This window comes from Bactrocera neohumeralis, chromosome 2 (assembly GCF_024586455.1).
Source record: "Bactrocera neohumeralis isolate Rockhampton chromosome 2, APGP_CSIRO_Bneo_wtdbg2-racon-allhic-juicebox.fasta_v2, whole genome shotgun sequence".
Lineage (NCBI taxonomy): Eukaryota > Metazoa > Arthropoda > Insecta > Diptera > Tephritidae > Bactrocera > Bactrocera neohumeralis.
In genome coordinates this window covers 58,793,180-58,816,333 of record NC_065919.1, presented here as the reverse complement: position 1 = coordinate 58,816,333, position 23,154 = coordinate 58,793,180, and the positions used below count along the sequence as shown (strand labels likewise).

Below are 23,154 nucleotides of genomic sequence, written 5' to 3'. Positions count from 1 at the left end.
GCACGAAGCAGGTCAATATTATGAGGCGCTGATGTAAAAATACATACATACATAAAGTTGGAGTGGCGTATATATTATATATGTATATCTATATATATGTATATAAAGAGTTGGCAAAATTAACTATTATTAGAGTATCTACCATTTTCAATTTTGTATTACGCTTGCGCATTTATTAAATAAAATATATACTACGTTAATGTAATAATCATTATTTTTTAGTTACTGTATATCAGTATATCTATGTTTGCATTATAAATTCATTTACACACACATGTTTATTTTATTATTAATGTTTGCTTTATTAGTTAAGCATATCAATACGCCTCTTATGTATGTATTCTTGTAATTTCAGACATTACATTTGACTTTATTAATTTTTTTTGTTCAATTTTAAATTACATATAATCTTACAAAATTCCCATTAAAGCTAAAAGAAGGTAGTGATGGGTATGTCGGTGTGGTTTATATAGAATTTAGTACACTAAAATATATAAATATAGACAGGACAATATTATATATATATATATGCGTGTGTATGTGTATGAGTATGTGGATAATGTGTCGGTTTATCACGATATAATTTAATGGTGTATTGAATTTCAAACGCATAAGTAAAATGTAAGAACAATATAAAAAAAACACATTTATGAACATTTGATACAGAAAGCTACAGTAATTAGGATCACATATGGAATTTTTAAATCTTCTAATATCCTGGACTAACAATTTATCATTTTATTACTTATTTAAAACTAGTTAAATGTTTTTATAACAAACAAAAAATGACCAAAATGCTCTCATTCTCGTTTGCATTATTAACGCAGTTTGAAGCAAGTGTCTTCTTGAATCAAATAGCACGTCTCCAAAATAAAGACAAGGACGATTCGAAAGCAATTTGTTGAGGTATTTATGAAAAAGTATATCTATATAAATGTGTGAATACCCACAATAAGTTAAAAGCAATTTGTACGTTGGACTTGCAACAAACAACTTTCTAAATTATTAGCTTTAAAAATTTTGGAACTAATGCAGGGCAACAAACAGTCAGTTTGCGTAATTTAAAATTATTTTAAGCTTTCGTTAGGTTTTAAGTTTTAAGCTTTTTTTGTTGTATACCTCATATGTATTTTTATAATTTTTATTCGTAGATTTATGTACCTCTCTTATTTATTGACCAATGCTTGCACATAATACCGAGTAAATATTACTCACATTACTCCGCAGCATTATCATAGAGGTTAATTAGTTTTTTTTTTTTTGTTTTGTTTTGGAATTTCTTAAATATACTTCAGTAAGAGTATTAGAATTTTTTTGTTTACTTTTTGTTTTGGTTTGAGTTTGTGTATGTTATTCGGGTCATTACGTACAATTTCATATAGTTTTTGCTGATGCGTTCCGTTGGTGATTTGTTTTGATCGTCGAGTGTTGCGTTATATTCTTGTTAAGGGCGTTATTAGTTATTATTAAGTTTATGAAGTACCCAGTCCAATTATATGCTTTTGTGGTACAAACTCAGCGGCCAGCGGGTTCAGAATGGAATGTTCCACATTGTATTCGCTTACGGCTAGCGAGGATAATGCAGCATTTAATTCTTCGGCTCTAGAAGTAAAATAAAAATATTTGTTTAGTTTGTGATAATTTGGTGGAAATAATTAAGTTAATAAAAAGGCGTGTATAAGTACATGTTCGGGTTTTCATTGAATTTCATACTTTGCTTTCTGCCATTCAGCCAGTTCCGCTTCGAGTTCGTCCTCTAGCATTGCTTCCATGCACTCTTGCATAATGTCCTCTTCTTCGAGACGTTTTAATTCCTGAAAAATTGAAAAAGTTATTAGCAAAGCCGAAAAGAATAAGTTGATTTTCTAAGAAAAGCGATAATACACATTTTTTTACGTTTAGTTGCCGCATAAAATATTGTTTTCTTCTTATAATTAATTATACAAACTTATGTATATGCTCTTTCATACAAGTAGCTACTTACATTCTTATCGAACTCTTCTTCATTCTCCATCCAGAGATACTCAGAGAAATCTTGTTCATCTTCTAAATCTGAAAGCGAATCATCCTCCTCCACTACATATTCAAATTGGTCGGACCAATCATTTGAAGGAACTTTCAAAATCATTTTGTTTGTCAGTTTTTGTTTGAAGCTTTTACAACTGCAAACATAAATTAAGAATAAAAATAATATAGAAGACAGTGTTTACATTATGCATATGTATATACATAATAAAAGTAAAAAATATTTTAGAGCCAATTACAGAACGTTATAACTAGTAGGTGATCGTTAAGGATATATGACTTTTAGTTCTTATTAAGATATTCTTAAATATTTATATCCTGAACGGGATATAATAACTTTGCAATGATGTTTGCAACACCGAGAAGGAAACATCGCAAACCCCATAAAATATATACTATATAAAAAAGACAAACGTACAGAGCTGCATCGATTTACCCATGTCCGTCTGTAAACACGCAAATAGGTTTCTCTTTTTTTTGAAATCTTGACCTGAAATGTTCCAAACAGGCCACTATAGCATAAATATATTTTGCATACCATACGAATTTAACGATTAAAATAAAATCCGTGTATAGCACTTATTTAGTTGAAAAAATTAATGAAATTTGGCATGGATTATAGTCCATAGCAATGCTACTACCTTTCAAATGTATTGTTCAGATCGGACCATTATAGCGCTCCTATACAAACTGACCGATAACAAACAACTAGTATGTAAACATTTTTATTTGTGAAGGTGCAAGTGAAGTTAACTTTTTTCTCTGTTTTTTTTTAACGTTTTGCACTCGAAACCGGCAAGTTCTATATCAGAAAAATACGACGCAAAACAATGTATTAAACATTAGTATAATCTTGTTTTCGTATATTGCACTTTTCAGCACACACACGGACCGAGGTACGTCCATACATACATATATACTTACATATATGATGATGGACTAACTCAAACTCTCCATACAAACAAGTATGCGCTGAGACTGCTTCTACTCTTATTACTTAAATCACTACCACTTTTGATTTGTTTATGAGTTATTTTCGCATTTGGTAAACAACCAACAAATATTTTCGTGAGTGCTCACAACCACGTATCCCAAACGACTGAAAAGCTGAAGAAAGCCACAAAGCTAATTTATTAGCGATTGGCGTTGGCGTTCTGAGCGTTTTTTAAGTAAATTATTTTGTGCATGTACTGGTGCTCCAATAATTTAATACACATATTTTATTTTTACACGTAGTAATAAGTCAATTAGGCAGCTCTGTATTTAGTCATTAATTTTGATTTTACTGCATTTTTATACATATGGTGCACATACAAATTTTACATATAATATATCCATACATATGTACATACAACTTCTGAGTTATTCTAATTTAAAGTATGTAACTCTTCTATTCATTCATTAAAGATATCTACGGTATGTATCGTCTGCTAAATTGTATTAATTTTACTTACTTATTCTTATTTTATCGCTACAACGCAATTTATGTATATATGTTTCTGTTTTAACCCAAAATGATTTAAATTAACTTATGTTTGTGAGTTATATTAAATTCGTAAATTTCAAAATTCACAAAACAGCTGCGTAGAAAACAATGGCAAAACGAGAATAAACAAAATAAAAACGTTGAATATATTCAATAATACATAAATACTTTTTGTGTTGAAGTGTGTTGTGAGCTAATGAACGCGATTGACTGACTGAAACTGGCAACATCTCAACTTGACGCAGCAGAGCAATCGAATTGGTTCAAGAGAGTTCATGGATTGCTCTACGGGCAGTTGTATATACATACATACATATGTATGGTAAACACGTATGTAGGTAGTAGTTGCACGTCGTTGTCGGCCATACAAATGTGGGTATTTGTGGGCAGGTGATTTGCGGCGGGGTTGGAGTCGATGGCAAGTAAAAAGTCTCCCAAGTTTATATACTTACAACAATAATTGAGCAACAGAGAACAGGAGCATATAAAAGTATTTGTGAAATTGATAATAACAGAGAATAAATAAAATTAATCGTAAACAAGTCGTAAAGCATAATTTTTTTCATTACCAAATATTGTCTATTTGTATTATGTACATATGTTTTATATATGTAAATATATTTATTTTATATATGGTATATACCCAACATTACATTAATTTTTAATATTCATTTTATGTATGATCTGAAATTAGAGCCAATAATATTTATTAGTAGTGCCTAACAAAAAAGTTCTGAGTTTAAAGTATACACTATGGCTAGGGACAAACTCAGGTTTTCAAGAAATTCACACAAGCGACTTCTGTCTGTATCTACTAGTATTTTTAATATACATACATATTTATATATATACATGTATGTATGTCTGAAATTGCAAATATTCACGTAATTAATTTCTGTTACCTTTTAACATATGTTAATTGGACGTTTAATTTATATGCGCAAATGTGGTTACTTGAGTGCACTTTAAATGAACGCGTTTGCCGTGATAATGCTTCCTTGTTTTTATTTCCGGTTGTGTTCTTATTTATAAATAAATATCAGCAAATTTAGAAATATTTGTACATATGTATATGTGTATGTAGGTAAATATTTTGGTATGTATTAAATTAATTTAAAAGAAGTTAGGTTAATGGACAAGTATAAAGTATATATGTATGTATGTATGTAGGTAAGGTTTAAATGTTATAAAACTTAGCAATTATTTAATTTTATATTTTTTTTTAGTTTAAAATATGCTCTATATTTTGTTTGTCTATCTAGCTATTATTTTAGTTTTAGAAATGTGTATATGATTTAATGAATTACAATAATTATGGTTCTAAGTTGAAAATAGAATGTCTATTTTTCCAATCAGAAACTGCTTATTTTACTGCTTTTCCTGTAATTTTGTTGGTATCTCGAAATGTATAATTTAAACAGCCGTTATTTGATTTGGCTACAGTTAATGTTACAACAAATTTATGAATATTAAAAATATAACTGCATTTTCTCTTTTCCGTACGATTTATTTACTGTTTTTATTAAAATACCACCTTTTGCAATAGAAATCTGTTTGGAAAACAACAGCACTTTTCCAGTTAGACATCCGTTAGCAGGTGTATTTTCTTTTGCATATTTTTTATATTCCTTGGTTTGAGATTATGTTTATTGCAATTTAGCATAATTTGCTAAGTTAAAATAAACAAACAAACGCGTACAATACAGAAATTATAAACAAGATGGAGTACACAACTGATTGTTCTTTATGTCATTTTCTTTGCAGTAGTCAAAAAATTGGGATAATTCTCTTTGCTCGAAAAATATGAAACTTACACTAGAACTTTTGTAAATCTGCTTATAGCTAAAATGCCAAACAATAGTTCCTTCAAAAAAAAGCACTGAAAATTTTGCAATAATTCGTTAACACTAGAAATTTATTAAAATTATACACAAAAAATTTGACGTCCACTACGTACAAAATCTTTGTAGCTCGTTCCGACAGTGCTGGTGTAACGCAAAATTCAGTGATGATATATTCGTTCTAACTCATTAGGGTTGCAGTGCACTGTCTAAATAATTTCACAGTGTTGAAATATTTGCGAGTTTGTTAGTATAATAAAAACAATTTAACATCTTTTCAAACACTTTGTTAAATGAAAGGTTTAAATTATGTAGAAGCAGAATAGTCACCCAAAGAATTTAATATTGCAAAACAAAAAAACATAAAAAAATAAAATAAAATAAAATGGTATTTAATTAGGATTAGAGTTATGTTAGAAGTGTACGGTGTTTTCAATTAAAAAGTGATATTTTTCTGGTTGTTGTTGTTGTAGTGGCATAATTCCTATCCTAAATAAATATAGGCAATGTTGCAGAATTGATTTCCATTAAAAAATTGCCTTGGGAGCCAAGTCATATGTACACACCGTGGAACATATAAGACCTAGGCTTTAGAATGAGATGAACAAGACACAAGAGTTTTGATTAGATTAGTTAATAGGGTCATAAGCAACTCACAGAAACTTTGACAGAAATGTCGTTAGCGCTCTGGGTTAGTAAACCAGTGTATTAACCGATAGTTGGTTGCTGAACAGTGGAGGAAATTAATTAAGTTAATTCCTGTTTGGATTTTGTATACCCTGAACTGAGTGTAATAAATTTGCCACGAATTTGTAACATTAAAAAAAAAAACGTCATAGACCCTTTAAAGTAATTACATATGTATGTATGTATGTATGTATGTATGTATGTAAACTAGCATTTATGAAATATCAATTTGAAATTTTGGACATGTCCTTTTTTCCCAAGAAGTTTGTCGGGATAGCCCCTAAAAATTGTTCAGGTCGAACCACTAGAGCATATACATATGTATGTATGTATGTAGCTGCCATACAAAATGATCGATCTAATTTAATAAAGCTTCGGGCAGCCGACATCAATTTTTTCAATTGTTGTTACAGTGTATATTAGTTTTTTACATTTAACGATTTTTTGTATCACCTAAAAATAATCGATTTAGATAGTGTTCTTGTTTACAACAACGCGCCAGTCGTTCTTCCTTTTCGCTGTTTGGCGCCAATTGGAAATTCCAAGTGTAGCCATCTGGTCTTTCCAACGGAGTGGAGGTCTTCCTTTTACTCTGCTTTCACCGGCGGGTCCTGCGTCTAATACTCTCAGAGTTGGAGTGTTTTCATCCATTCGGACAACATGACCTAGCCAGCGTAGCCGCTGTCTCTTAGCTCGCTGAACTATGTCAATGTCGTCGTATATCTCGTACAGCTCATCGTTCCCTCGACTCCGGTATTCGCCGCTGCCAATGTGCAAAGGACCATAAATATTCGGCAGAACCTTTCTCTCGAAAACTCAGAACGTCGGTTCATCAGATGTTGCCATCGTCCATGCTTTTGAACCATATAGCAGGTCGGGAATAATGAGCGACTTATAGAGTTTGGTCTTTGTTCGTCGAGAGAGGACTATACTCCTCAATTGCCTACTCAGTCGGAAGTGGCACCTGTTGGCAAGAGTTATTTTGCGTGGAATTTCGAGGCTGACGTTATTGTTGGTGTTAATGCTGGATCCAAGATAGACGAAATTATCTACGACTTCGAAGTTATGACTGTCAGCAGTGACATGAGAGCCAAGTCACAAGTGCGACGACTGTTTTTTTGAGGACAGGAGATATTTCGTCTTGCTATCGTTCACTACCAGATGTTAAGTAGAGGGTTACATATACAAATGATCATGATGACGAGATGAGTTGAAACCCGTGTGAACATTTGTCGGTCCGACCGTGCGATATAATTAATATAACGTACTAAAACTTGGTATACGTGTTCCTTGGCGAAAAGGTCAGGACGAGTTTGTAAGTGGGTGCAATCGGACTACTGTCACGCCCACAAAACGCCATTAATCGAAAACCTAAAAAATGCCAAAACTATGTAGGCAATAAATTAAGATGTAATATTTGGTACATTAGATTGCAGTAGCAAAGTAGCTAAACATTTTGAAAAAGTAAGTCGGTAAATAAAATAAAACTAACGGTGCTATGTCACATTATAAAAACGGGCACAATAGGGCTAAATTTTTTATTTTCCAGTACACAATGATGCACTAAAAAATATATTTGGATAAAACTTTGCACAATTAGAGCACTCAAGGTGTTTAATTTTTTCAAAATTGTCGGGTTTGGACTATAACTATTCAAGAATCCAGACGCCAACTATGTGAAACTCAGTGCTAATGGCTGATTCATGATTGGCGATTGTAATTAATGAAACCCAGGAAACATTTTCTTGGTAAATTAATAGTGTTACTGGCAAAAATAGGTGAAATCGGTTCGATACTATCCCCAACTACCATATTTTGGTAATAAATTTTTCAGCATCTGCACGAATTTCTCGGACTTTTCTGGTTGCAAGTTGCAGGAGTATATTCGTTTATGTCCAAACTTGTTTTGTTTGATTAAGTTAAGTTGAATACGGTCACGACATTCCCATAAAAAAAAATTTTAAATCATTATTACAAATCATTGGACGTCATAAGACTGAACAGTCGTTTTGTTGTTCGATTCCTTTCGATTTAAGAATAAGTTTAATATGAGGAGAATACTAAACAATTTTAGTTATATTAATTTTTTTGTTTTAATTTATAATTACCATATTTAACACTAATTTGACTAAAGCTGTACAAATATCAACACTCAATTTGCTAAAATTATCACAACAATTAAAAAACACAGTTTTCTAATATTTTCAATCTTAAAAGCTTAAGCATCTTCATCAGCTCTTATATTGTTCCACGATCGAGTTTCCGAGCTGCCAAGCGCTCCAAATACCATTGCGGCCAGCAAGTAGGCCATAATCAATGTAAACATTACATAATTCCATTCAGACTTGGTGCCCTAAATAGTGTTAAAAAAATTACTAAGTTTTTAATAAATAATATACATATGTATTTAAAAACGTTATAGATAGCGGAAAATGTCGATAAGTTACTGCCACAAGCAAGTTTTGGCGATTACCTGAACAGCTATAGCGGAAATGATAATTGGTGAAATGAAACCGTCAATTGTTGAAAAGGCATTCGCAATTCCCGAGAGTAAACCGGCATACGATGGTGTTAGGTGTAATAAACTGGGCCAATAGCCACCAGAAAATGCCATGTCGGAGAAAATTCCCACAAACAGAATGCATAAATTGATAAGCATGCGTTGGTTGGCGTTCAACAACATAACAACAACCAGAAATTTAATGGTAAAGACGTTGCCTGTTAAAATAAAAATTATTATTAGATATTATAAGCTACTTCGATGAGGTATGCGCTTGCTTGCTTTTTGCATGTTAATTTTTGGCAAAAGAGCAGCGCGCAAAGGTAGCGAGCAGAGAAATGACGAACGAATGCAGCTATTTATATATGCCATTCTGATCAAATTTGACCGGGACTTGTAGATAAAAAGTTTTTTCTTAGCTTGATACTATTTTTTATGCCCGTGTGAAGTCTTATCTCGATATGTCACTGTGTGAGTTTGGTAGCTGTTTGTTTCCGACGCGAGAGGTTTACGGGATCGTTGAAAATCTTGCAAAATTGTTTTAGGGAGTCTAAATTACAACGAACAAAAGTATTTAAGTGCGTTCAATGAAGGCTGTGAAATCATCGAAAACTTGTTTCATGCGATTTCTCCATCCACCCCGGTTAATTACGATAACATTAAAAATGTTAAAGAAAAGTGCTTGAAATTCGTGTTGTTGGCATCAGAGAAATGACAGAGGATCTCAACATCTCTGGTCGATCGACTCAACATATTTCGGTTAATTTTTTGTGTTTGAAGCGTCTCAACGATAGACACGTACTAAAATATAAGAATGTTTTGTTTTCAAAACGACAGAATAGAGGTTATAAAAGAGATTCCTGATATCGTAGTTGAGAACCCTACATTACTGATGCCGAGAAGTGGGTTTATGCATATGACGCCGAAGCTATTTTGAAGGTGTTAGCAAAGATTTATGTTAAAATACGTGAACATGCATTTTGTGTTTTGCTTTGTCAGTCCGATTCAAATATGTCGTAGTAAACGAGGTTGTTTCCTTAAGGTCATCCGATTCTTTCAAATTATGTATTAACAATGGACAAATTAAAAAAGCTATTTAGGGGGTCGCGAAGTATGAGTACAAGGATTACTATATATTCTTACATAACACATAAAATATTTTTCCATAGAGAGTTGGCTTATAGTTCGGCTTCTTTTCGATATACCTGCAGGCCGGAAAGATGATGATTTTCGCAATAATGCCACCCAGAAATGGTGTTGAAGCATATATTCCCGTCTGGTAAACCAAAAAAAAATTAAATTATTACAAGTAATAACTCAATGTGTAGCATGACCTACTTCAGATAAAGTGAAACCCAGAGCCTCTTTCAGGAAACGCGGCAGCATCAATGCAAACACGATTAAGCCATAACTGTGCAAAGTGTGCGTCAATATAAAAGCATAAACAGGCGCAGATTTCAGAATGTGCGTCCAAGGAATGCTCTTTGACTAAATAGAAATGAAAAATAATAATAATAACAAAATATTTTTGTTTTTATTGAAGCCCACCATTGACTTTTCATCGTTTGTGGATTTCAAATATGCACGTTCCGCCTCTGACAATCGAGGGTGTTCTTCCAATGTGTTATAAACCAACCAGTGGCATGATATACCAAAAACCAATGCAACAATACCAACTGTATAAAATACTAATTCCCAATTGTAACGACAAAGTAATGCTGAGAGTGGAAAGGCAATCAGAGTACCAACCGAGTAACCACCATAGGCGAACGCTACTAAGGTGCTACGCTCCGTGCGATGAGCCCAAGTAGAGAAGAGTTGATACAGTGCTGGATTGCCAAAACCCTGTAAAAATATAAAAATTTAGAGATCTGCGAATATTGTAATGATCATATTATAAATTTTATAGTCAGGTAACTCTCAAAAACTTTGGTGAAAGTTGCAAGGGTCCTACACTCTGTCCAAGGACAAGAAACGATATTTATTTATTTTCCGTGTTTCCTTTTGACATCTTCGGGGTGTGTCGTAAGAATACTTAGTAAGTTATTGATCGCAAAAGATATCACCGTAGAGGTCGTAACCATATCACGCACTTATACGACCACAATCGATTTCAGCAGAGCCTTGCCCTTAGAATTATTCTCAGTTATCGCGAAATCAGTTTCTTTAGGCTTTATAAACTTCACTATTATACTCTTACCGATACTAATCCCTGCAGCAGACGTATCGCGGAAGTTCCGATGTAGCTGATGTGTGCGAATATTGGTATCAACATGAATAATACTGCCTGAATTGTCACAGAGTGTATAAAAAATAGTTTACCACCGAATCTATCAGCTAAACGACCGGCGAATGGCAGGGTGACTAAGTAACCATAGTAAAATGTAGCTTGTATAGCGAATTCCTCTTGACGTGTCCATGGAATGTTGCCCAACTGAAAAGAGTAAGAGACTTATTCAACTGAGAATAAACTTAAATTTAGGAAATATTGCTAAGTTTTCATTGATAGAGGCTTGCTTCTAAACCAGACTATTTCTATACATTGCTGAAACTTCAAGTCAACTATTCAAATGAAATCAAGCTTCTTGTTGTATCAGAGCATGAGACTTTATATCTGCGAGATAATTTCCACTAAATGTCTAACTAAGAACATCGAATGCATTATACAAATTTCTGTATTAAAATTTCTACTACTTTATGTGAAGTATGCGGAAAGTTTTACACTTGATTTTTAAGTTTTTTCGATAATATTACATTCTGAAAAGGATAAGATTGAGATCCACTACGTCCAAAAAGATGTATTCTTGCGTTAGCTGCCTTCGATTTGTCAAATCTCGAAGATAACTCAAATATAGTGAGTAGAGAATAGAGAACTGGTTATGTCTACAACTTCATGTTTTGTGAAGGTTTGATGTCAAGAGCTTATTCTTCCCCTAGCTCCCGAAAGTTATAGTGGAAGTCTGGAATTGAAAGACATAGACATATTAAGTTTTTTCTTCAATAAATTTGAAATGTTGTGAACCCAACTATATATATAAAGAATGAAATTTTCCCTGAAATTTCACATGGCCTTTTTAGATATAATTCGGTAATGATCAAAGCAGTCCGATTTTTGACAATTTTTATTCATGATTTCGTTATTTTAAGGGGTTACCCGGATTAAAAAAAATGAAATTTTTGATTATCTTGTTAAATTTTACAACATCTCTCGAATAGTGTCCTAAATTTTGAAGTTAATCCGAGTAATAATTTCGGAGATACAGCCTTGAGAACTTATGCGCTGGTGCGCCGTCTTTAAACGCGTTTTTCTCGAAACTGTGTTTTTGAAGTCGGTTGGCAACATTTCTCCAGATCTTTTCAACCGATCTTCTTGAAATTTTACACATGTCTTTGAGATACAGTTCTTAAAGACTTGGACAAAAGATTTTTTTTCGAATACAACTATTTGAAAAATATGTCGTGAAATTTTCACTGAATTTAAAATTTTTTTGTAAATATGTCTGCCAAAAATCCAATTTTCAGTTTTTTTCCTTCGTCCAAGTTGTAAGTTAAGGTTTTAACTAAAACACCTATTTTTTCACTTTAGATGATCCTGTAAGGAGTTATCCTTCCAACGTGATCGTATCTTTTTTCCGAGGGGTCACAGGAAATAGCGTCGAAATGGCCGAGATTAAAATATTTTTTTCCAAAAATTCCAGAATTTCTTTGCTTACAAACATACACGTAACAATAAAAAATCGAATGAAAATATTTAATTTTTTATATCAGAAAATAATTGTGGAAAAAAGCTGTTGCTTACCCGAGGAAACCCATGTAACCCCTTTAACCACCAAGAGTAAAGTGTTTTTTTGGAAAATCCCAATTTGTAAAGAATTCGAATTTTGAATAATTCTTCGATCACTACTGTATTCACCTTTTGATTTTAGGAGTTTACATAATTTTAAACAGAAAAATCGTCCACACCACTAAACTCCTTTTTTGGGGAATCCTCTATCGAAAATCACTTAACGGATCGAAGGAATCCAAAGTTTTTCGAAATAAATCGCCGGTTATTAAAGTGCAGGTTCCACATAAAAGATTGATATTGATATAAGTTTGAAATAATCAAGAGTACAAAAGCTCGAACTCGAGAGAAAACCAAAAAAAAGATGAAATGCGCCGAAAGCAGACAAATTGCAAAATAATCTGAATAAGTTATATGGGAACGTATTAAATCCTATAGTCACTATTGTATGGAATTGCCTCTTCGGTAAATTAGCGATGAAACTAAGTTTGCAACATACGTATAACAGCTGTGACAGCTGTGATAGTAAGGATACAATCTCTAAATTTCCAAATTGAGTGCCCAGTTTTGGTACAAAGCCGGCAAATTACTATGTAAGACATTTGATGGGCTTTCAAAACTAACATATGTAACACATGCTTTCACAACCAACAATGAGTAGTCAGAGTAGCAACTGCAGCTAATTATATAGTATTTTAGTAGTCGTTTAACTATCAAATTTTCATTTTAAGCGAAAGTTTGTAATGGAATTCTACTTACATTTTCATTCGAGCTTGAATTATTTATAGTTGTGTACACAAATTTTTCGGATTCATTACCGCTGACCTTCACATTTACCTCAGCGTGCGGCTTCACCATGCAAAGTATGGTAAAATTGAATATATTGCGCATACATAAGTGCATAATCATGGCAAGGAAGGCGCATATTGCGTAGGTCAAACGCACGGAGCAAAAGAGAGGGTAGTGAGTTTCTTCCTTAGTGGCTGGCGTTTGCTCCAGCTCAAACGCTTCGGCCTGAATTTGACGCATTACAAACACTAATACTGAAGTGATTTATTTATTTACGATTATTTAAAGTGGGTTTATCACAATTAATTTAACACAAACACGACACGTATGTTATTGGACGAAGTAGCAAGATTTATGAAATACGGATCGACATACCACTGCTTTCGATCGACATCGATCATTGCTTGAAATGGTTAGACTCTAAGTTATACTTAGTATTGTTTGTATACTGTCGGTAACAAACGCGTGTCGTATGAGTGGAAATATTCACATAATTAGCTCAACTTATGCGGGTAACAGTAAAACACGTTCGCGATTTGTGTATGACGAATTTTTCCCCGTGTTAGATGTTGCTGTCAAGCTTGCTTTGAACGTGACCATTTGGCAGTGAGCTCTAAATGCTGAGTTCGCCTCATTTTTCAAATAGTCACCACATATTGTTTCCCCGCTAAATAAAAATTTAGGTTCTTGCATAAAAGAGATTAACGTGCAATAATTTGTGGGAGGGGGTGTAAATTACTACATATTATGTATATACATATATATGTTTTATATAAATAGCTTGGCCTTGTAACTCTCAATGTATCTCATTAGTAAGTAAGTATATTAAATTGGTCGTCCGATATTCTAGTGACTTTATTTTCGTTAATATAAAAGTACGACAAGATGAAAATAGGATGAATTAAGTTTAGATGAGTGAGCATTATTTAGTCCAGATATATATGTATATATGTATATGATCAGGGTGATGAAGCGAGTTGAGTTCTGAGTGACTGTCTGTCTGTCCGTCCGTGCAGGCGATAACTTGAGTAAAAATTGTTATTGATGAAACATTGTACACGGGTTACTTGGCAAAAAAATTTAGATGAGCTCGAAGATGGGCGTTATCGAATCACTCCCACGCCCACAAAATGCCGATAAGCGGTAATACTTTAAATGCCGTTACTAAGCACTAAATTTAAATACGAAACTGTAATTTGGTACTGGAGATAACGATGAAGTGACACTTATGGGTTAAAAATTTCTTTAAATTGGACGTAGCATTGCCCCCTAAATGGTTTAATGTATACATCTTCCAAAACACTAAAGTTATAATAACCAAACACGCCAAATTCCTTGTGCACCCTTAACAACATGCAAAAATGATGGATCATATCGGATGATAACCCCGGCTACATTTCACATAATGATTCTGTTAAAAACTACTACAAGCGCGGTAAATCAATTAGTAAATGTATCTTCTTCTTAGGAGGATGGAGTCATGTGTAGAAGTTCACGCAAGTGAGGAAAGTTCTCTGATCGCCATTCACTTGGGAGTGGCCAGAGCTCACTACTTCCGGTCTTTGACCAAGTATCCTCTGGGTAGCCTAAGGACATCCGTTTGAAGGAATTTTCCACCTGAAATGGTTAAAAGAGTTTTATGAGATTGGTTGGTTTCGGTGTATGAGCGATGACTCTTGTTTTAAAGTCAGTCACAGTTAAGCTAGAATTTGACATTGCATTCAGAACTTTAGAGTACGAGTCTCAAATTAACACGATTCATACCCAAAACATTTACCAGAATGAGTTAAGTCGATGTATAAGAGATATTGAGATACTCTGCTATTTCTCTGATGTCAACATGACAATTTTCAAGCGCTGTTTCTTTAAAATTTTCAATGTTATCGTCATTATTGGAGGAAGATGGACGACACGCACGAGTTTTCGATGACTTCACGACCCTCATTGAGTGCGAACATTGACTTATGGAGATCAAACTTCAGATGAACATAGAGGAATAAAAATAGATTTGATTTATTCAGTTTAAATGAACCAGTCTGAGGCAAATTTGATAAGGTGGTATATAGCCAGTGGTAGGTATGTTTGTATTAAGGTATCTACAATATTAATAAAGACTACTACTTAACTGTAATATTTTAGATAATAAGGTCTCTGAGGATGAACATTGTTAAGGGTTACAACCGCAAGTGATATTTTTGTTGAAGAGGCGTAGGATGGAAGCATTGCACAAAAATATTGAAAAGTAAAACGTTTGACCAATATTATATGTCACTAAAACTTAAAACATTTCTTAACCAGACGGCAGACTGCAATTTCAATGCTTTATTTGGAAAACCATTTTTTTCTGCCTATTTTCAAAAGAGGAAATCTTGAGAATATCACTTGATAAATTTGTCTAGTGATATGTGAGACAAGAAAAATGCTGTGATTTTTTAAAACTTAAAACTTTACAAACAGCTTTTTATATCTGGTATATATTGTACATAAGAGTATGTATAGTATATCGCTCCATAATCATCAGCCCTGAAATTAGGTAGTACCTACTTATCAGAGGTATATTTATACCTTACGAACGTCACGAGTCACTAGAAACAAAGAGACTACATAGAAGTAGTATTTCATTTGACCAGACTTTTGCATTACTCTCGTAAGAAATAGCTGATTTTTATTTAGACTATTTTGTGTATTCGAGCAAAGAAAGCGAAATTAGTTTTTGTTGCATTTTCTGGCACGTGGCCGGTGAGCTTCCGCTCTAGGGGGTTTCAACAAAAATGCACTCATAATCTTTTGCATTGCATTTCGACTATTCGTAGTAATTAATACTGTAAAAGGTAGAATCTCCATTGCACATACATATGTACATACATATATGTAAATATGTCTAACAATAAATCACGTTCCCAATAAGTATGCTCTGTTGCTATTAGAAACTTTTCTTTGCATTACTTATTCCCTGTTGGCGAAATATGAAAATGAAGTGAATTCACATTATGTACATATAGTCACGTTTCGCGAGCTCTTTCTTGATTTAATTTGGGTTTGAGTTTTTAGTTTTGTTCACCTAACGGTTGTACATATGTATCACCTAAAACTAAGCGAGATAGATGTGGGGTTATATATATATGTATATAAATGATCAGAAACACGAGAAAAGTTGAAATTCGGTAACTGTCTGCCTGTCCGTCCGTCCGTTCAAGCTGTAATTTGAGTAAAAATTAAAATATCTTGGTACACGTGTTCCCTGAAACTTGGTGTTCAAAATTGAACAGGATCATTACTTCAAAAAAGGCGGAATAATTAATATATTTATATTTACACGATTTTATATTATTTACAAATAAGATAAGAAATATTGTAGCTATTGTAATAAGTTATACAGTCCACTAATAATCATTTCTTATCCGTCGATACTACTCAACTCCTTTATATATCGGCAATATATTCAAATATCATTGAACATGCTTATTTATCAGCAAAGCCAAAATTCTACTGAATACAAATATCTATTTATATATTAATAAACATATATATGTACATACATAATGCATTTACATGCAATGCGCATGCAATAAAAACAAAAATGCATAGGGACACATGTCATAAATTTAGAGAAGAGATAAGATTATCATACACACACATATGTATCAAAAACAACCCCATGTCAAGCAGCAATAAACAATATGCTGCAATACATATAATATACACACATACGCATATATTTAGATAGATAAGATAGTTTTACAAATTGTATATAAGCAAGAAAAATACGAAATAAAGATCAGATTTGAAAGAAAATCTCAATCGAAAACATTCCTTTTATTTACAAATTTTACTTCCCCCCACCAGTGGTAAGGGGTAAAAGAAGAATTAAAAGGAAATATTTCAAATAAAGGAGCCGTTAGCTATCACTTATTGCCCCCCACCCGAGGTAAGGAATAAGTGAGCAAAACGCTTACCCTTTATTAATACTTGGTACACGTGTTCCCTGTAGTACCACAGTATTGGCAAAAATAGGTAAAATCTCGCCGATACTACTCCAACTCCCTTATACCACTTATAACGACTTTGTTTTCTTAACAAACATTATGTCGAATATGTCGGTCAGTGTATGTACATATGTCGATATAATTGCTTGGATTCCTCTGGTTGACATTTTTCATCCCCTGGCTTTGATTGCTGCAAGTTTATTTAATTTACTGTCGTATAGAAGATTCTCGTAGACAGCTATCGTCAAAAATGTAGCTGAATCGGACTTCTTGTTTTATATTGACGGCGTTTGAAAGCGAGAGTGGGTGCGAAATTTAGAAAATAAGCTATAAGAGCAATGTCGGTTGGTGATTATATTTTGATGTAACAAGTGTCAATGTAACCATATGCCGTTTTGTGTCCGTCAATGAAACATAGTCTCGCTAGTACGCATCAGAAACCAAGGAACACTATTTCAGATGCGCTGCCAACTTGCCGCAAAGGTGGTGGTTATTGTTTTCTGAGAAACACAAAGATACCTGATCTGCATCGATTACCTGATGAAGGACAAAATACTCGAAAATATGACGAACTATTGGGTCGATTCAACTCCGAGTAGCAGTAAAAATGGTTCTATTTGGTGAGAAAAAAAATCTTCAATTGTTACGACTGCGTATTGGTCGAATTTGAATTTAAGTTTCAGCCCCATCCTGCGTATTCTCCAGATTTAGACACAAAATTTTATTTTAAAGATTAAAAAAGTCCCTTGCTGGTCAGAATTTTAAGTCGTAAGCAAAGTTTAGAGCTAAACAATGTCAATCCATTTAAGTAGAGCCGCTTTGGTCATAGGAAAAACAAAAATACTTTCGATTTCATTAATTTTTATACCTGGAACAGGCTTTATTAAGTTTGTCACGAAGCTATTAACACCCAGAAGTAAACACCGGAGACCCTATAAAATATATATGGTATATAAATTATCAGCATTATGAGCTGAACAGATTTAGTCATGTACACCTGTCCGTCTATCTGTATATCCTTAAACTACTCTTAGTTTTTGAGATACAATCAATCCGAAATTTTGCACGCGTCCTTTTCTTCTCAATAATTTACTAATTTTTCGGACCTCTATGGCATATATGTAACTAGAACGATCCGAATCAAGTGTTTGTATCGAACGTTTTTTTCATTTGACGAGATATCTTAACGAAATTTTGATCTGTACCTTTTTCTAAGGCAATATTGCAATTTACGAAAAATTATATACGGTTGTGTTTCTACTGACTTTTGTTGTTGTTATAATATGTACTACCTTTGTTCTAGAATTGCGTTAGCGTGAGTCTATCTTCTAACAGGCAAAGCCGTATTTTACATGTGCTCTATTCTAATTTGTTCAAGGTCACATCGAAATACATAGTTGTTTGGATAAACATGACTACTGTACCAACACACACGCATATACAAGTCATATAAAATGCAATCAAGGGCGAGCTTAAATACATAGAAACATGCTTAGTGGTTCTAAAAATAGAACGAAACAGATGTTCTACTAAACTATTGGTCCTTCGAGTGAATATTTAAATATTTATACGAGCTAAAAGCCATATGTACTACACCAAATGATATGTGCCTATGTGTGATACATATATACATACTTATGTACATACGTAGTTCCATAAGGTGCTGTTACATAAGCTCTAATAATTATTTTTTCATTAAAAATAAATAGTCGACTCTATAGAACAAATATGTTCACATTTGGCAATTGTCAATAAGCTGAAAAATACAAAATTCAAAGTTAAGCATGTGCTGGCAATTAGCACGAACGACTTAATAGTACATACATATAACGGTAAAATTGCGTCGATTTGAGCAATTTCATAAATATTTTAGTTAAATTTTTTAATACATAGCGGCATTTGACTCATATGCTTTAGAGTGATTGCGTGCACGCCGACTTTTGCCCATTTACCCAATTGCAGGAACATACAGACAAACATAGGAACACAAGTTCTAAATCAACCTATACAACTATATTTATATGATATGAACATATGTATATAGGGATGTAGTCAGACAGCGTGACTTGTGTGTAAACATTATTCAATACTCATATGGATGTAAGTATATACAAGGTGCGTTCCAAAGTAAATTGGACTTTAAAGAAAAACAGAACAAATGGTTTTTTCGGCAAAATCAATTTATTTTATTCAAATTAGTCTCCTTATGCTTCAATACAGCTTTTTGTATGGTCCAAAAGCATATCGAACGAGTGTTTTAGCTTGTTGGCCGGTATGGCCGCCAGTAAGCCGGTGCAAGCCATTTGAATGGCCTCTACGTCTGCATAACGCTTTCCTTTCATGGGCAAATGCATTTTTCCGAAAAGAAAGAAGTCGCAGGGTGCCATATCAGGTGATTTTTGGTAAAATAAACCCCTTTAATTATGTCCTTCGAATGTTGGATTCTGAGCAATTTTTGGTCGTCAGTCAATTTGTGTGGAACAAACCGTGCACACACCTTTCGTAAGCCCAAATGTTCGGTCAAAATGCGATAAATCCATGTTTTGGAGATGTTCAATTCCATTTCCATGAATTTCAATGATGATTTCGGCTGATTTTTGATGAATTCACGCACAGTTTCGATGTAATTTCCGGTGATCACGGATTTTGATTGGCCCACATGTTGATCGTCATTTATGTATGTCCTCACGAACACTTTGAAAACGTTGAAACCACTAGTGCACTCTGCTACGGGATAGGCAATCATTGCCATAAACTTGTTTCATCAATTGAAATGTTTCGGTAAAAGTTTTACCAATTTGAAAACAAAATTTAATGTTGGCTCTTTGTTCGAAGCTCATTTTCGCACCGATAACACAAACATACTGACACTTAAAATGCAATAACTTCACTTCCAATAAATGAAATGTCATGAAATTCTCACTGTACAATCGATAAAGATAGCAGATTCTAACGCACCAGTCGACATATAAATGGCGCCACCAGGGGGCGCTAGATTCAAAAAGTCCTGTTTACTTTGGAATGCACCTTGTACATATCTGTGTTAGTACTTATGTATGGCTGTATGGTAGTGTAGAATATAATAGAAATATTTTATTCACTGTCATTTCCTTATCACTGTACAGAAATCATGCACATGCTCACAAATAGACACCAATTTATATATGTGCATTTTTTAACAGTGTAAACCCAGCACAAAACAAAAGAAAAAACAAAAATAAAAATAAAAAATATAAACTTCGCATTTTGATCGGGCAGTTTGTATGGCTTACTCTTGTAGAACCCCCAGAGGTGATCTAGTGACTGAAATTATGGAGGGAACACTTTTCCAGCCTGCTGAATGACAGTGAAATCATAACACGAAGAGATGGTGAACCCGATTCCCTAATCGTTGATGATGGAGCGGACTTTCCATTGCCAGACTATGAAGAAATTCGAATAGCAATTACGCGCCTGAAGAACGACAAAGCGGCGGGGGCTTCTTTGTAGAATATGGTCGGACGAAAGTATACTCGTCGATTGGTATTTAAGTGTACTCTGCCCATTCCACAAAATCCCAAGATCCCAAAATCGAGGCCAACTACCGTGGGATAAGCCTCCTCAACATCGTTCTATCGAGCGTACTGTTTTAAAGATTAAAGCTTATCGGCAACAAACTGAACGGAGCTTTTCAGTGTGGTTTCAGGCCTGGAAAATCAACAACTGATCAAAAACGAAGAAAATGGGTCTGGTAGTTAATAAGGGCAAGCCAGTTTTAACAAAAACAATAAAAAAAGACTCGAAATCCAACGCAGAGTAACTCTTGCCAACAGGTGCCATTTCGAACTAAGTAGGAAATTTATAAGTAAAGTCCTCTCTCGACGAACAAAGACCAAGTTATCACTCATCATCTCCGTCCTGCTAAATGGTGCAGAGGCATGGACGACATCTGATGAATCGGAGTTACGAATTTTCGAAAGAAAGGTTCTGTGGAAAATTTTTGTGATATTTTGCGCATTGGCAACGGCGAATACTGCAGTCAATGTAACGATGAGCTCTGCGAGATATTCTACGACATTGACATAGTTCAGCGAATTAAAAGACAGCGCCTATGCTGGCTAGGTCATGTCGTCCGATTTTATGAAAACATTCCAGCTCAAAAAGTGTTCGGACGTGTTTAAAATTTCAGATTTAATACCAGTAACACTCAGGGAGAAGCTTGCGTATGTATAGTACAGACAGATGGAGGGATAGATGGAATTGCTTTTCGTTCATAGCTTCACCATAAGGTACAGTCAACATTTGGAAGGCGTACGCGGACGCCTCATCATTTCATTTTGTTTTTCATATAAAAATGTATACTAATTCCTCGATCCATTTTTAGGAATAAGCAAAAGCAAAAATCGATGACGAACCGAAACTTGTTCTAGCTAGAGAAAAATCAAAACTTAACTAAGCATTCAAAATGAGGACCAACATAATGCAAAAAAACGATCGAAAATGCATTTAGCACGTAGCCCGCGAAAATTGAAAATTCGCAAAACTCGTAGAGTTAGTTTTTCAAGAAACGGTATGCAACCTGAGAGGGTTGGTGTTGTACTCCCATCATTGTTGTCGATATTGGTCGAGGGTGCCGGAAGATTGTCTATATAGATAACGTTGATTTTACAGCAAGCGGAAAGCTCCTCGACACAGTCTACAAGTTAACTCGAAGTGATTACCTACTGGGCAGATAGAAGCGGCCAATGCTATCAATCCAAGTAAGATTGAAATGGTTTTATTTACTTCAATATATGAAATCGTGGAATTTACTCTATTTCGCTATTAATCAGGACACCGGAAAAAGTAACTAAGGCTCGTCCAGATTGGAAGCTTTCTAGGAGGCAGATGACTGAAGAGAAAGTGGGTCATTCATCGGCTGCACCATTCTGCTGTGAAGGGACCAATGGGCTGAGGAGATGGGTTAAATCATTATAATTTCAGACTTCGCGGATCAATGACGTGCCTTTCAAACAGAAAGCATGTTATAAAGCAACTAGTAGATATAATGTTTCGAAGTACAGCCTTCTTAAGGGACGTGAACATTCATGACTATAGCAGAGCGGCAATTTTGATCTTGAGTCTTTTAATTGTGGCCTTTAGACTAGTTAAGGTGAGTGTGGCTTCATTATCATTACGAAAACGTTAAGTTACCGTTAAGTAACTTTGTGATCATGCTTGTAAGAATATCAGACCAAAGAAGTAAATCTGGAAACTGTAAGACAGATGTCTTTGTACGAAAAAGTTTTCAAAAAACTGCATACAACAACTGGGAATGGGTTGAACCTCTGCTCTGCTCTTGCGGTCTAGCAGTTGATGACTGGGCTTCTTAATATTAGTTTGGTGATCGCTGATCAACTGATTTTCGCTGATTTTACTACAAATTAAAAGTTCGTAGTGCTACATAAACTGGTCCGCAATTAACTAGTTTCATATACACTTTTCACATTACTTCGTGTGTGTGTGTGTACACTCAGCCATTATTAATAAAATAACTCACTTATGTACATATTCGATATCATTTCGGTGTGTTGTTGGTCGATTTACTTTTACACAGTCGCCAATGCCGATTGTGGTTGCGTATACGCCCCGGAGGACACATATGGCATGTCGTAAATATTCTATTTTTGTACCTTTACACATTTTACATGTTAAAACTTGATTACAGTTTTTAATTTAGCATTAGGGTCGATAATGGTTGTTATATGATGGTTTAAAGAAATTTTGAGTAAAAGAATTGCTTTAAGAGAATTTAAAGAGTTATAATGAATTAAGGAATCTAAAATATGTATGAATATGCAATATTTTTCTTGGTGACTTATTTGTTTTTAGAAATGTACAGAAGAGTTTGTATTTGATTGACTGGAAAGACTAGAGAAACAATATTTTATTCGAGAAATATATTTTTTTTTAATTTTAGATATTACTTATAGGTTGCAAGACAAAATGTATGTTATTATTGTTGCGTTTTTTGCATAGGTCACCCTAATAGCTCATCACAAGTTGATTTTGTGATGCACATGGCTTACATACAGTCA

General features: G+C 33.9%; 2 protein-coding genes and 1 long non-coding RNA gene across 6 annotated transcripts; 1 reads left to right on the top strand and 2 right to left on the bottom strand.

Annotated features, from left to right (window-relative positions):
- Positions 1 to 277: 277 nt before the first annotated feature.
- LOC126765944 (polyadenylate-binding protein-interacting protein 2) lies at positions 278 to 5,462 on the bottom strand. 4 transcript variants are annotated; one of them, XM_050483700.1, is made up of 5 exons: positions 5,326 to 5,462; positions 4,414 to 4,532; positions 1,985 to 2,162; positions 1,714 to 1,814; positions 278 to 1,602 (listed from the first exon to the last, which is right to left on the bottom strand). In XM_050483700.1, the coding sequence occupies exons 3-5, from the start codon at positions 2,126 to 2,128 to the stop codon at positions 1,473 to 1,475; spliced, it is 375 nt and encodes a 124-aa protein (XP_050339657.1). In that variant the 5' UTR covers positions 2,129 to 2,162; positions 4,414 to 4,532; positions 5,326 to 5,462; the 3' UTR covers positions 278 to 1,472. The 4 variants fall into 4 exon arrangements, with proteins under 4 accessions (XP_050339657.1, XP_050339650.1, XP_050339666.1 ...); XM_050483693.1 differs by lacking the exon at positions 4,414 to 4,532; XM_050483709.1 differs by lacking the exons at positions 4,414 to 4,532; positions 5,326 to 5,462 and adding an exon at positions 3,480 to 3,498.
- A 2,635-nt stretch (positions 5,463 to 8,097) lies between these two features.
- LOC126765908 (sialin) lies at positions 8,098 to 13,545 on the bottom strand. Its single transcript, XM_050483587.1, has 7 exons — positions 13,083 to 13,545; positions 10,740 to 10,973; positions 10,088 to 10,384; positions 9,878 to 10,027; positions 9,683 to 9,815; positions 8,513 to 8,757; positions 8,098 to 8,392 (listed from the first exon to the last, which is right to left on the bottom strand). Exons 1-7 carry the CDS (start codon positions 13,350 to 13,352, stop codon positions 8,258 to 8,260), a joined length of 1,464 nt encoding a protein of 487 aa, XP_050339544.1. The 5' UTR covers positions 13,353 to 13,545; the 3' UTR covers positions 8,098 to 8,257.
- A 3,771-nt stretch (positions 13,546 to 17,316) lies between these two features.
- Positions 17,317 to 22,653, top strand: LOC126765979 (uncharacterized). Its single transcript, XR_007668683.1, has 4 exons — positions 17,317 to 17,718; positions 20,379 to 21,366; positions 21,462 to 21,837; positions 21,910 to 22,653. It is a non-coding gene; the product is annotated as an uncharacterized LOC126765979 (long non-coding RNA).
- Positions 22,654 to 23,154: the final 501 nt, after the last annotated feature.